Below are 14,089 nucleotides of genomic sequence, written 5' to 3' on the forward strand. Positions count from 1 at the left end.
ATCCCTTTATCGCCGCTCTGTCGTGCGACCTGGATGAGCGTGCTAGACGATGTTTGTGTCACTGTGACACCGTGTCAACCCTGACAACGTTGTCACAATACGAGTAAAGGACAAGAATGCAGAAGCTCTACACCTAACAACAGACTCTGTTCCTGGTACGATTTGGAGGAGCCATGTCCGCTGCAGTATTTCAGGAAAATAGATGGAATCTGGCGTGGATGGTTGTGGTTCGACAGGTACCGGACATGGTTCTTTGGACGCCGATGTCGCTAACCTGCATGAGGGATAGCCGTCCGCGCAGGGGTCGCGCTGGCCAATGAGGGAACGCACTAAGTTTTGGGGGTCTGCGTGCCTTCCTCGCTCGTCAGCTCAGTGCTTGCAGAAGCTCATCCATCCTCTAAGTCGCGACTCCAAACCCGCACAAGGGACGCGCCCTTGCCCCACCACCAGGCCTCATTTTCACAATAACGATTGTAATGACCATATAGGCCATCACGCCTCCACTTTCCTTTTCCAAATTTAATATTTGACACTGCAGTGACCTGCACGACCGAAGACAGCACTGCGCCATCGCCGAAACCAATGCGCCTGCCTTCTGCAACAGCGACCGCGCGATACACTGGATAGCCACAACTCTATTCGGCGCACCCCACGCGGGACTTGCAGAGGTGGAGGAGCGGCTGTAGGCTGCATACAACATCGCCATGGCGACTCACAACTTTGAGGCTATGGCCTCCAAGTTGGATGATCCAAACTCTGGTACGAAACACGTTGTGCCTGCGCTGAACGAATGCAGACAGGCGCGCATATCAACAACAGAGGACAGAGGCTGACCGGCGCAGATCTCAGAGCAAAAGGCACCCAGGCGATTGAGATACGGGACAACATTGAGAACTACTGTCAAGGGCAGCAGTACAGCGCATTCTTGAACCATCTGGTCCCTGTATTCCTTAAGATACTAGATGGGAACCCAGTCTTCATCTCCACATCGCCCGAGCAGGTGAGTGCACAGGTCGCGACAACTCTACAGCCTTCTGACTCTGAAATAGCGCATACGCAACTGCGTCCTCGAGATTTTGCACCGACTGCCGATGAACCCGACGGAAGCGATCGAACCGCATGCGGCTAAGATTGTGGACAAGCTCATGAGTCTTGTGAAGCTGGAAAACGAGGACAATGCGGTGCTATGCATGAAGACCATCATGGACTTCCAGCGCCACCAGACCAAGGCGCTCGCGGATCGGGTCCAGCCTTTCTTGGATCTCATCCAGGAAATGTTCGAGACAATGGAGCAGGCGGTACACGACACGTTCGACACCAACACAACAGCCTCAGCCTCGCAGGGCGTCCCTTCCACACCCAATAACCACCAGTTCTCTCAGTCTCCACGCCCGAGTTCACCAGCGACCGCTCTTACATCCTCCGCAGGCGATATCGGGTCGGAACACCAGCAGACGCGCATGCTGCTCAAGGGAATGCAGTCGTTCAAAGTCCTCGCCGAATGTCCGATAATAGTCGTATCTCTATTTCAGGCATACAGGAATTGTGTGAACAAGAATGTGAAACTTTTTGTACCACTCATCAAGAATGTACTTTTGCTCCAGGCAAAACCGCAAGAGAAGGCGCATGAAGAGGCCAAGGCTCAGGGCAAGATCTTCACTGGTGTCAGCAAAGAGATCCGTAACCGTGCAGCCTTTGGCGACTTCATTACCGCCCAAGTCAAGACCATGAGCTTCCTGGCTTACTTACTCAGAGTTTATGCAAACCAGCTAAATGACTTCCTTCCGACACTTCCGGAAATTGTTGTTCGGTTGCTCAAGGACTGTCCACGGGAGAAATCTGGTGCACGGAAAGAGCTCTTAGTCGCTATCAGACACATCATCAACTTCAACTTCCGCAAGATATTTCTGAAGAAGATCGATGAGCTCCTGGACGAGAGGACGCTGATTGGCGACGGTCTCACAGTGTACGAGACGATGCGACCGCTCGCCTACAGCATGCTGGCCGATCTGATACACCATCTTCGAGAATCCCTGTCGAAGGAGCAGATTCGACGCACAGTGGAGGTGTACACGAAGAATCTACACGACACATTCCCTGGAACCAGCTTCCAGACTATGAGCGCAAAGCTTCTTCTCAACATGGCAGAGTGCATTGCAAAACTGGAACCCAAGGAGGATGCTCGGTACTTCTTGATCATGATACTGAACGCCATCGGCGATAAGTTTGCAGCGATGAACCGTCAATATCACAATGCGGTCAAGCTCTCCGCGCAGTACAGCCAACCGTCTATTGACGCCGTAGACGAGAACCACATGGCTGTACAGGAAAATCCTCCGGATTGGGATGAGATTGACATCTCCAACGCGACACCCATCAAGACATCAAACCCCCGAGACAGGAGCTCTGATCCAATTGCTGACAACAAGTTCTTGTTCAAGAACCTGCTCCATGGGCTCAAGAATCTCTTTTACCAGTTGCGAGCCTGCAATCCAGCCAAGATCAAGGAGGAGATTGACCCGACAAACGCATCCGCGAACTGGCATGAAGTATCGTTTGGATACAACGCAGAAGAGGTGGAAGTCCTCATCAAGCTGTTCCGTGAAGGAGCCAAAGTGTTCCGTTACTATAGCACTGACAAAGCTCCTGAAGCCCAAGGCTTGTCACCAGGAGATTTCATGGGCAACCAGCACATGATGTCGAGTGGCAAGGAAGAGAAGGACCTCTTGGAGACGTTCGCGACTGTTTTTCACCATATTGATCCGGCTACGTTCCACGAAGTGTTTTCATCCGAGATACCCCATTTGTATGATATGATGTTCGATCACCCGGCGTTGCTCCACGTTCCACAGTTTCTTCTCGCCTCCGAGGCTACGTCACCCAGCTTCTCGGGTATGTTGTTACAGTTCCTCATGGACCGAATCGAAGAAGTTGGTACTGCCGACGTCAAGAAGTCCTCCATCCTACTTCGGCTCTTCAAACTTTCCTTTATGGCCGTCACGCTCTTCTCTGCCCAGAACGAACAAGTGCTTCTGCCACATGTCAGCAAGATCATAACAAAGTCGATTCAGTTGTCAACCACAGCTGAAGAGCCCATGAACTACTTCCTGCTGCTAAGATCACTCTTCAGGAGTATCGGTGGTGGCAGATTTGAGCATCTATACAAGGAAATCCTTCCTCTGCTGGAAATGCTACTCGATGTGCTCAACAACCTTCTCTTGACGGCGCGCAAGCCTGCTGAAAGAGACCTGTTTGTCGAGCTATCTCTTACAGTACCTGCAAGGCTAAGTAATCTTTTGCCTCATCTCAGCTACTTGATGAGACCGCTAGTCGTAGCCTTGCGTGCTGGGTCAGATCTTGTTGGTCAAGGACTGCGTACTCTGGAGCTCTGTGTGGACAACCTCACCGCAGACTATCTGGATCCAATCATGGCACCAGTCATTGACGAGCTTATGGCTGCATTATGGGAGCATCTGAAACCGAACCCATACAGCCACTTCCATGCTCATACCACGATGCGCATTCTCGGAAAGTTAGGAGGTCGCAACCGCAAGTTCATTACTGGCCCACCAGAGTTGAATTTCAAACCGTACTCTGATGACCAATCGTCTATTGATATCCGGCTCATTGGCTCTACCAAGGATCGCGCTTTTCCTGCCGCTGTAGGTATCGATACTGCTATCGCGAAGCTCCACGAGATCCCAAAGACTCCCGCAGCAAAGAAGTCGGACACCTTCCACAAGCAACAAGCTCTTCGTCTCATCACCGCGCATACGAAGCTGCTGGTCGGCTTCGACAGCTTGCCAGAAGACTTTGCTCAGCTAGTACGCCTGCAAGCGAACGACTTATGCGCGAAGAAGTTCGATGTTGGCTACGACATCCTCACTGCTTCTGAGCGTGAGAAGTCCATCACGAAGAAGAGCGTAGAGCAGGAAACACTCAAGAAGCTGCTGAAAGCAAGCATCTTTGCCGTTTCTATACCTGAGCTGAAGTCGGAAGCTGAGGCTTTGGTAAGTAACTTGGCAAAACATTTCACGCTTCTTGAGCTTGGGACGCAGTTCGCTACACTCAAACACAAGAACAAGCCGTTCGATGTGCATTCTGGAGAAGGGCCCGTCGTCATCGAGAGCGATGTTGTGTCTGAAGCCATCGGCGAATCTCTGGCTTCGGAACATGGCGCCGTACGCGACGCTGCCGAACAGGCTATCCTAACAATGCGCGACGCTACGAAAGCAATCTTTGGAAACGATAGCTCGCTCGACAAGTTTGTGTTCTTCAATGAGCTCTCCAGTACCTTTTGTCACAACTGTCATGCCGATGATTGGTTCATGAAGTCTGGCGGCACCCGGGGTATCGAAATCATGATCAAGCAGTTGGGTCTTCCTCAATCTTGGCTTGTGCCCCGCCATTTCGAACTCGTCCGGGCTCTTAATTTTGTCATGAAGGATATGCCCATCGACCTTGACTCAAAGACGCGCATACAAGCAGAAGGACTCATCCAAGACCTCATCAGGCGCTGTCATAAGAAGACGACCAAGGAAGAATTCGACAAGGGTAACAACATCACTCTGAAGCTCTGCCAACAGCTTGTAGGCGACCTTTCGCACATGAACAAGAGTGTCCGAGATGCGACACAGAAGGCATTCCAGGTGTTGGCGGACGTGACAGAGTTGAGTGTTAGCGATCTAATCACACCGGTAAAGGATAGACTCATCCTTCCGATCTGGACGAAACCGCTGCGCGCACTGCCCTTCAGCATACAAATCGCTTACATTGACGCGATCACCTTCTGCTTGAAACTCAAGAACAACATTCTTGAGTTCAACGAACAACTTACGAGGTTGTTGATGGAGTCCCTGGCACTAGCTGACGCAGAAGACGAGCACCTGGCTAGTAAACCTTTCGAGCAGCGGAACGCCGACCATATTGTCAACCTGCGAGTCGCGTGTATCCGCCTCCTCTCGACTGCTCAAACCTTCCCCGAATTCAGCACTACTCCGCCGAACCAGACATTCCTCCGCATCATCGCTGTCTTCTTCAAATGTCTCTACTCCAAGTCGCCAGAGGTTATCGAGGCAGCCAACATTGGTCTTTCGGGAGTGATCTCAGCGACTAACAAGCTGCCCAAAGACGTTCTCCAGAGTGGTCTCCGCCCTATCCTTGTCAACCTACAAGATCCAAGGAAGCTTTCGGTCGAAAATCTCGACGGTTTAGCACGATTGCTGAAGCTTCTCACCAATTACTTCAAGGTGGAAATCGGAACTCGATTGCTTGATCACCTGAAGAGTATCGCAGACCAGAACAGTCTACAGAAGATCTCGTTCACGATGATCGAGCAGAATCCTAAGATGAAGATCGTAACGGGTATCTTTAACATCTTCCACTTGCTTCCATCGGCCGCTTCCACATTCCTCAAGCAGATTATTGAGAAGGTCATCGAGTTGGAAGCTGCACTTCGTAGGACGCACTACAGCCCATTCAGAGAGCCACTGATCAAGTATCTCTGCATGTACCCCAAAGAAGCCTGGGACTACTTCGCACCGAATTTGAAAGATCAGACGCAGGGGCGCTTTTTTGCTCAATTGCTCGAGAATCCAGCAAGCGAAGTACTTCGGAAGCAAGTCATGGAAGATGTCTCGGGCTTCTTGAGTGCCATGAACCCCGAAGGTACCGAAAAGGAGAAGTGTCAAGCGCAACTCAACGGCATCCACATCGCATATGCGCTCAGCCAATCTGAAGAGACGAGCAAATGGCTTGTTTCGAACGAGGACTTGCGAAAAGGTCTCTTTGAGGCAGGCCGGGGCTTGGAGAAGAAGCTCAGGGTGAACACCCTTGACTCGGAGCTGCGTCTGGCAACGGAGCAGGCTGGCGATCAAATCATGATCATCTTCACGACATACCTGAAGCAAGAGCCGAACAACCTGGACTTCTTCTTCGAGCTTGTCGATGCTGTCACATCGGAGGAGTTGAAAGCTTCGCCACGGTTGTTTGACTTCATCTATGAGCAGATCATCTCGAGCGAGTCTGTGGATTACTGGAAAACTATCGTGAACAAGTGTATCGACCTGTACACCTCTCGCAATTCCTCACAGAAGACGAAAACCTTCATCTTTCGTTACATCGTCAATCCCATCTTTGCCATGGATGTGAAACGCAACTGGGACAGCCTGTTCGGTCCGAAGGCCAAGGGTACAAAATTCATGGACAAGGCCATGACGGAAGCTATTCACAGCCGACTCTGGAAACCACAGTCAACATTGGAGCTTTCCGAGGATACGGCGCAGCTCGGTGTCGACCACTCGCGAATGGAACTCCTCCAGCTCACCACGCTTCTTCTCAAGCACTATCCCGGTATGATACAAGATGCTCGTAAGGACGTCATCAAGTTCGCCTGGAATTACATCAAGCTTGAAGACATCATCAACAAGTATGCGGCTTACGTACTTATTGCCTTCTTCATCGCTGCGTTTGACACACCTGTCAAGATTGCCGTGCAAGTCTATCAAGCCCTTCTAAAGGCCCACCAGAACGAAGGTCGATCGTTGGTGATGCAAGCGCTTGAACTTATGGCACCCGTCCTGAAGAAGCGCATGCCGTCAGTGCCCGGTGGTGACTCTAAGATGCCTCGCTGGATCCAGTACCCACGCAAAATTCTATCCGAGGAGAGCTCCAACTTGCAGCAGCTGATGAGCATTTTCAACTTCGTGGTCCGTCATCCCGATTTGTTCTACGAGGGCCGTGAACACCTGTCTCCAATCATCATCACAGCACTGTCGAAGATTGCGCAGCCTCCTAACCCCTCAGCCGATGCCAAGAAGCTTGCATTGAACTTGATCAGCTTGATCAGGACGTGGGAGGAACGTACTGCAAACGAGAGTGCAGGTACAGTTGATCGGCTATCTCAGTCGCCACAAGCATTGAAGAGGCGAGCGGATGGATCTGCTGTCATTGCCAACTCATCGCAGAGAGGCTTTGTTGCTGGGTCTGGCATCCGGATGATGCTCATCAAATACCTGATCCAGTTCATCGCATACTTGCCAGAACGCTTCCCGGTCGCTTCACCGAAGCCCAAGGATACCACCGCGATGGTTACCACATCACCTCAGTCGGCAGAGATCTGCAAGAAGGCTGTGCAATTGTTGCATGACTTGCTTTCGCCACGACTATGGAACGACCTGGATCTGGACCTTATGCTCAGCAAGAAGATTGAGGAGATTCTTCTTACTGAAATGAAACAGGAGGATAAGCCCGAGGTCTTTAGCACCCGCATGATCAACACACTCCAGATAGTCAAGGTTATTGTCAACGTCAAGCCGGATGACTGGGTACTGCAACGTATCCCGCAATTCCAAAAGATCTTGGAGAAGCCAATCCGTTCCGAGAATCCAGACGTACAGGCCAGTCTGCACGCGACTGATGAGTCGGATGACGGCACGATGAAGCTGAAGCCTATCCTCAAGCGGCTTCTAGAGGTCATGCCCGAACCTGTGACCGACGACGAAGGCAACACCGAAGAGTCGCCGTCGACTGAATTCGTCAGCTTCCTCGGCACCATTGCTACAGAGGCTCTCTCCAACAGCTCCTATGTTAGTGCCATCAACATCCTATGGACTCTATGCCAGAAGCGACCAGAGGAAATCGATCAACATATTCCATCGGTTATGAAAGCTTTCCAAGGCAAGATGGCTAAGGATCACCTTGCCGGCAGCAGCGGCATTCCAGGACAGCCAGTACCACCCGCTATGCGCCCGGAAGGAGCCAACCCGCCAACTGACCCACGTGAGGTGGAGATTCAGACCGATCTCGTCCTCAAGACGGTTGACATTCTTGCTGCGCGCATGAACGAGCTTGGCGAAAACCGAAGACCGTACCTCAGTGTACTTGCTTCACTCGTAGAGCGATCCCAGACCAACTCTGTCTGTATGAAAGTCCTGGACCTTGTCGAAGAATGGATCTTCCACTCCACCGAGCCTGTGCCGACACTCAAGGAGAAGACGGCAGTCCTAAGCAAGATGTTGCTCTTCGAACACCGGGCGGATACGTCGCTGCTGACTCGCTTCTTGGACCTCGTGATCCGCATCTACGAGGATCCCAAGATTACTAGGAGTGAACTTACAGTACGTATGGAGCATGCTTTTTTGATCGGTACCCGAGCGCAGGATGTTGAGATGCGCAACCGATACATGACCATCTTCGACAAGAGCCTCAGTCGCACAGCAGCTAGTCGCCTAAGCTACGTGCTCGCGTCCCAAAACTGGGACACACTTTCTGACAGCTACTGGCTCAGCCAAGTCATTCACTTGATGTTTGGTTCCGTTGAGATGAACACGCCGGCACAGCTTCATTCCGAAGATTTCCGTCTTATGCAACCCACGGCACTATTCGGATCATACAGTAAGGATCCTAGAATTGCAGACGTCATTGTTGACGACGAACTGGAGAACCTTGTTAATGGTCATCGCCGTTTCTGCAATCAATTGGCCGACGTCAAGACCAAGGACATCTTCGAACCACTAGGGCATCTGCAACACACTGATAGCAACCTTGCACACGACATCTGGGTTGCCTTCTTTCCGCTTGCCTGGACAGCGCTTACGAAGGACGACCAGAGCGATCTTGAGAAAGGTATGGCTGCACTGCTTACCAAGGACTACCACTCTCGTCAGCTTGATAAACGACCCAATTGTGTTGCCACCATGCTTGATGGTATCGTTCACGCTCGGCCGCGAGTGAAGTTTCCGCCCCACATCATGAAGTACCTCGCTCAAACATACAACGCTTGGTACACTGCTGCTGTGTATATGGAGGACTCTGCCATCTCGCCTGTCGTCGATGTCGAGAAACTACGCGAGAGCAACCTGGACGCTTTACTGGAAATCTACAGCGGGCTACAAGAAGATGACTTATTCTATGGAACATGGCGGCGACGTTGCCAGTTCATAGAGTCCAACGCTGCTCTCTCTTACGAGCAATGTGGTATCTGGGATAAAGCACAGCAAATGTACGAGGCTGCACAAATCAAGGCGCGCACCTCCGTCCTGCCCTTTAGCACTGGAGAGTACATGCTTTGGGAGGATCACTGGGTGATTTGTGCACAGAAGCTGCAGCAATGGGAGATCTTGAGTGATTTCGCTAAGCATGAGAACTTCAACGACCTCTATCTGGAGTCAACCTGGCGGGTATTCGATGCTTGGCAAAACAATGAGACACGCGAGCAGCTCGATGCAACCATCAAGGCTGTCAGTGACGCGCCAACACCACGAAGAGTCTTCTTCCAGACCTTCATGTCTCTTCTCAAGCTTCACAACAAGCAGGAGTCACAACCAGAGTTCCATCGATTGTGCGATGAGTCAATTCAGCTTTCAATTAGGAAATGGCACCAGCTGCCCAGGCGCATCACCCAGGCTCACATCCCGCTACTGCAACACTTCCAGCAGCTGGTCGAGCTGCACGATGCGAGCGTCATCTGCCAGAGTCTTGCACAAACTACCGCAACCAACCTCGACGTCAAGTCTCAAGAGCTTAAGTTGCTCCTTAGCACATGGCGCGATCGCCTGCCAAATTTCTGGGACGACATCAATGCCTGGCAAGACCTGGTCACCTGGCGACAGCACATTTTCCAGCTAATCAACGGTGTCTACCTCAACCTTCTTCCGCCAAACTCGAACAATGCCAGCGGCAATTCCTATGCTTACCGAGGTTACCACGAGACGGCATGGATCATCAACCGGTTCGCGCATGTGGCTCGCAAGCACAATTTGCCAGAAGTTTGCATCAATCAGCTTGGACGCATCTACACTCTTCCTAACATAGAAATTCAGGAAGCGTTCTTGAAGTTGCGCGAACAGGCCAAGTGTCACTACCAGATCAAAGCCGATCTCAACAGCGGGCTGGACGTGATCAACAACACCAATCTGAACTACTTCGGACCCAACCAAAAGGCCGAGTTTTACACGCTCAAAGGTATGTTCTTGGCCAAGTTGGGTCAGAAGAACGAAGCTGGTGAAGCATTTGGCACTGCTTTGTTCTTCGACATCAAGTTGCCCAAGGCTTGGGCGGAATGGGGCAGGTACAACGACATGTTATTCAAGGAAGAGCCACAGAACCTGGAGAAGGCTGAGGCGGCACTCAGCTGCTACCTCGAGGCAGCGAGCCAATTCAAGAACGCAAAGTCAAGAAAACTGCTGGGGCGTGTGTTGTGGTTACTCAGCTTAGACAACCCGGAGAGGAGGTTGGCGGAGAAGTTTGAAGAGTTCAAGGGCGACACGCCGGCGTGGTATTGGATAACTTACATTCCGCAGTTATTGAACAGTCTCTCACGACAAGAAGCCCCCATCGCTAGATCGATTCTCGGCAAACTGGCGAAGACTTATCCACAGGCGCTTTACTGTCATCTCCGGACAACGCGGGAGGACATGGCTGTCCTCAAGAAGACGCACGAGCAAAAGGAGGCGAAAGAGAAGGCGGCGAAAGCCAAACAACAGGGCCAAGCATCGCCAGCACCGAAGCAGGCTTCACCAGATGCCAGGCCCGGTTCCAGCACCGGCAGCCGGCCAACAACCGCAGGTGCTGACGTCAAACCTGCTGCCAACGGTACAACGAACGGTGCAGTGAAGACAGAAACTGCCACGCAAGATGGTGCACCCGCCCCTAGTGAGCCTCCGCCAGCACCAAAGAAGCCCTGGGATCACGTCGAAGAGATTAGTGCTATCCTCAAGACAGCGTTCCCTCTCCTCGCCCTTAGTATGGAGACGATGCTGGACCAGATTCAGAAGAACTTCAAGTGCCCTCCAGATGAGGATGCCTATCGACTCATCGTTGCTCTGCTCAATGATGGCCTGTCTTACGTCGGCCGCCAACCCAACCTTTACGCTAGAGAAATCAAGCTGCCAGCGTCAACTGAGGCCAACATAACACGTTTTGCCGAGTCGGTTCTCCCACCTCACATCCGCAAGGCATTCGAGAAAGACTTTGTCACCAACAAGCCGACAATGTACGAGTATATTCAGAAGCTACGCACTTGGCGAAATCGCTTCGAGGAGAGGCTTGATCGAAGGAAGCTCACCGTCCCGCTCGAACAGTACACGCATCAACTTAGCGAGTTCCGTTTCCTCAAATTTGACGATGTGGAAGTGCCTGGACAGTACCTGCAACATCGCGACAAGAACTCCGACTTTGTGCGCATTGAGCGCTTTCTCCCCGATGTGGAGTTGGTTCGCGGTGTTGGCATTTGCCATCGCCGCCTTCGGATTCGTGGCCACGATGGAAGCGTTCATCCGTTTGCCATTCAGTTCCCCGCTGCGAGGAGTTCGAGGCGGGAAGAGCGTATCTTACAGTTGTTCCGCATCCTCAATGGCATTTTGGCCAAGCGCAAGGAGAGTCGGAGGAGAAACCTCCAGTTCCATCTCCCGCTCATGGTGCCGATCACGCCCAGCGTGCGCATGGTACAAGATGATGCGTCTTACATCAACATGCAAGGTATCTACGAGGACTATTGCCGCAAGAACGGTATCAACAAGGATGAGCCAGTGCTCTTCAGCATTGAGAAGCTGAGAGCACTTCAGCCAGTAAGTTGTTCTCTATATACACCGATCGACCTCCCGTCTCTAACTCGAACTCAACAGAAGAACCTGGATCATGCCAACAGCATTCGTCTCGAGACTTTCGCTGCTGTACAGGAGAAGTACGTGCCACCGACCGTCATCCAAGATTACTTCCGCGCTACCTTCCCTGCGTTCGACGACTTCTGGCTCTTCCGCCGTACCTTCAGCTACCAACTCGCTGCACTGACATTCATGACCTACGTTATGCACATGAATACACGCTTCCCACAGAAGATCAGCGTCTCACGATCCAGCGGCCGCATCTGGGGTTCCGAACTCATCCCTAGCATGGCAGTCGGCAAGCCCATACTACACAACTCTGAGCCCGTTCCGTTCCGCCTGACGCCCAATCTACAAACTCTCATGGGCCCGTTGAACCTCGAGGGCATCTTCGCGCCCAGCGTGATGACGGTGGCACGCTGTTTGATCGAACCAGAAGGCGAACTGGAGATGCAACTCAGTATCTTCATGCGCGATGAGATGAATCACTGGTTCACATCGCAGCACAAAGCTAGCCAGCTTACGCCCGAGGTGCTCAGGGAGAGCGTGCAAACTAATAGCGATCTTGTGGTCAAGAGGGCGAGTGCAATTGGAAGTCTGCCTACGGGTGCTAACCTGCCGGCTAACCAGACTGTTGTGGACCTTGTGGCTGTTGCGGTGCATCCGGCTAAGTTGAGTCAGTGTGATCCACTTTGGATGGCATACTTGTAAGGTGTTTGAGGTGACGGGGTTTATATAGGTGTATGGCGTTTGGGGGGAAAAGGATATGCTCTACTGGTTAGTGGAAGGCGTGGTGGTAAAAAGGGCATTGGCGCAGTGGGGAGTTGATAAATCTCTACCAGATCTGTATCTTTGGCAAGGCGTTGGTACGAAGGAAGAATAGTTGTTATATATCAGGACCGACTTTTGGTTCTTCCATGTATGTTTCGTAGTGCGTCACCGAACGGTTGTCGTGTTACGCTAATGAATATTTTATATTAAACACTGTTGAAATCTTATCACGGTAGTGAGTTTGTAGGCTTGTCGAGTGGTCCTGCAGTAGAGTTTCGCTCCTACCACCTAGTCTAGGTCCATGTATGCATGTACTGCACGGCGTAGTACCCGGAAGCAGGGCGAGGCTGAATCCCGATCCTAACGCTGGAGACGGGAATTGGGCCATCTTCACGACTGAACGCTTGTGAATGTCCGTTGGATGGATGCTGCTCGGCCAAGTTCCATATGCGCTCATTTGGATCTTCTATGGCCCGTTTGGATCGAGAATGGGGATGGCGAAGAAGCGATGCAGAATGGAGAAGTCCGTTGCCGCTACTGGTGAGCTGCGCTCGGAGCTAACCTTATGCTTCAGTAAGTCTATTTAGGTAATATTCTGCCAGGACTATTCATCAGATGTACTGAATGGCAGCCTTGGACTACTTCTGCATTCTTAAGATGCAGTGCAAGTTAGGTCTTGAGACTTAAAGCAGTCTCATGAGAATCTAGCGAAAATGTGACGTTCTATGGATGAGAAAGATGAATGAGTGCAAAAGTGTTTATCAGGAAGTAAAGAATTTTAAGACAACGAGGCCCCTGATGCGATATGATTTCTGGACGATCATCTCTAACGATAAGGAAAATGGATCATCCGTGATTTGGTCGGGCAACGAGGTGCGATCTTTTTGTTCCCGATCGGCCTCGGAGCTTCCGAGAACAACCCGCGTCGCGCGTTTCGGCGTAGCTTCATCCCCTAACCATCCATCTGCACCCGGCTTATGCGGAACACATACTGTCAGCACGCTTAATTCCGCTGTTTTCGACGTGTTCTCGGAGTAATCTGCCACGTTGAGGACCCATTAGAGGGCCCTAGCGCACATCGCTCCTTCATACCGCCTTATGAAACACGTTTCCACGAATCCTTTCGTCGCTCACGGCATCGGCATCGTCCCGCACCTGTTCATCTCCACGAACACTCAAATGACAGCGGTTTATGTATGGATTAGGAAAGGTGGCCTCGAGCTTTGCGCCACAGAAGTTCGAGGCATATACGTTGAAACGTGACTGAGTCGAACATTACGACAAGCATTACCGACGTACAGGTAACCGGCTCGCTGCTTCAGGCTTGTACGCGATAGATGAAGTGACGCGCGCCTCTAACATTCGTTTGTGACCCCGGGAACGTCGGAGAATTCATCGGCGCTCTGCATAGGAGAAAACAAATTCTCGTGTGACCACCTCGAGGGTCTTGCAGATCAAAGGGAAAGTATCACGACGCAATGATCCACGTCGCAATCGTTGGACTTCCCGGTATACAGTCCCCTCCCTGGTTTAGATGCGCAGGTAGCGTCTGTTCTCTAGGTTCTCTTCTCTTATTCGCTAGATACTCCTGCAGAATGTGTACGTGACCTCACTTCTCTTTACTAGCAGTTTTTATAGGTACCTTGCAAAGGAAGAAAACTAAGAGATCAGCCCTTATTTATAGAGATTCTCTTCCTTGCAGAGGCTTTTTCCGC

At 51.5% G+C, this 14,089-nt stretch overlaps 1 protein-coding gene across 1 annotated transcript; it reads left to right on the top strand.

Annotated features, from left to right (window-relative positions):
* Positions 1-395: 395 nt before the first annotated feature.
* Positions 396-12,545, top strand: ACET3X_003179 (uncharacterized protein). Its single transcript, XM_069448425.1, has 4 exons — positions 396-759; positions 843-1,000; positions 1,050-11,567; positions 11,625-12,545. The coding sequence occupies exons 1-4, from the start codon at positions 705-707 to the stop codon at positions 12,312-12,314; spliced, it is 11,421 nt and encodes a 3,806-aa protein (XP_069309726.1). The 5' UTR covers positions 396-704; the 3' UTR covers positions 12,315-12,545.
* The last annotated feature ends 1,544 nt before the right edge of the window (positions 12,546-14,089 follow it).

This window comes from Alternaria dauci, chromosome 2 (assembly GCF_042100115.1).
Source record: "Alternaria dauci strain A2016 chromosome 2, whole genome shotgun sequence".
NCBI classification, from domain to species: Eukaryota; Fungi; Ascomycota; class Dothideomycetes; order Pleosporales; family Pleosporaceae; genus Alternaria; species Alternaria dauci.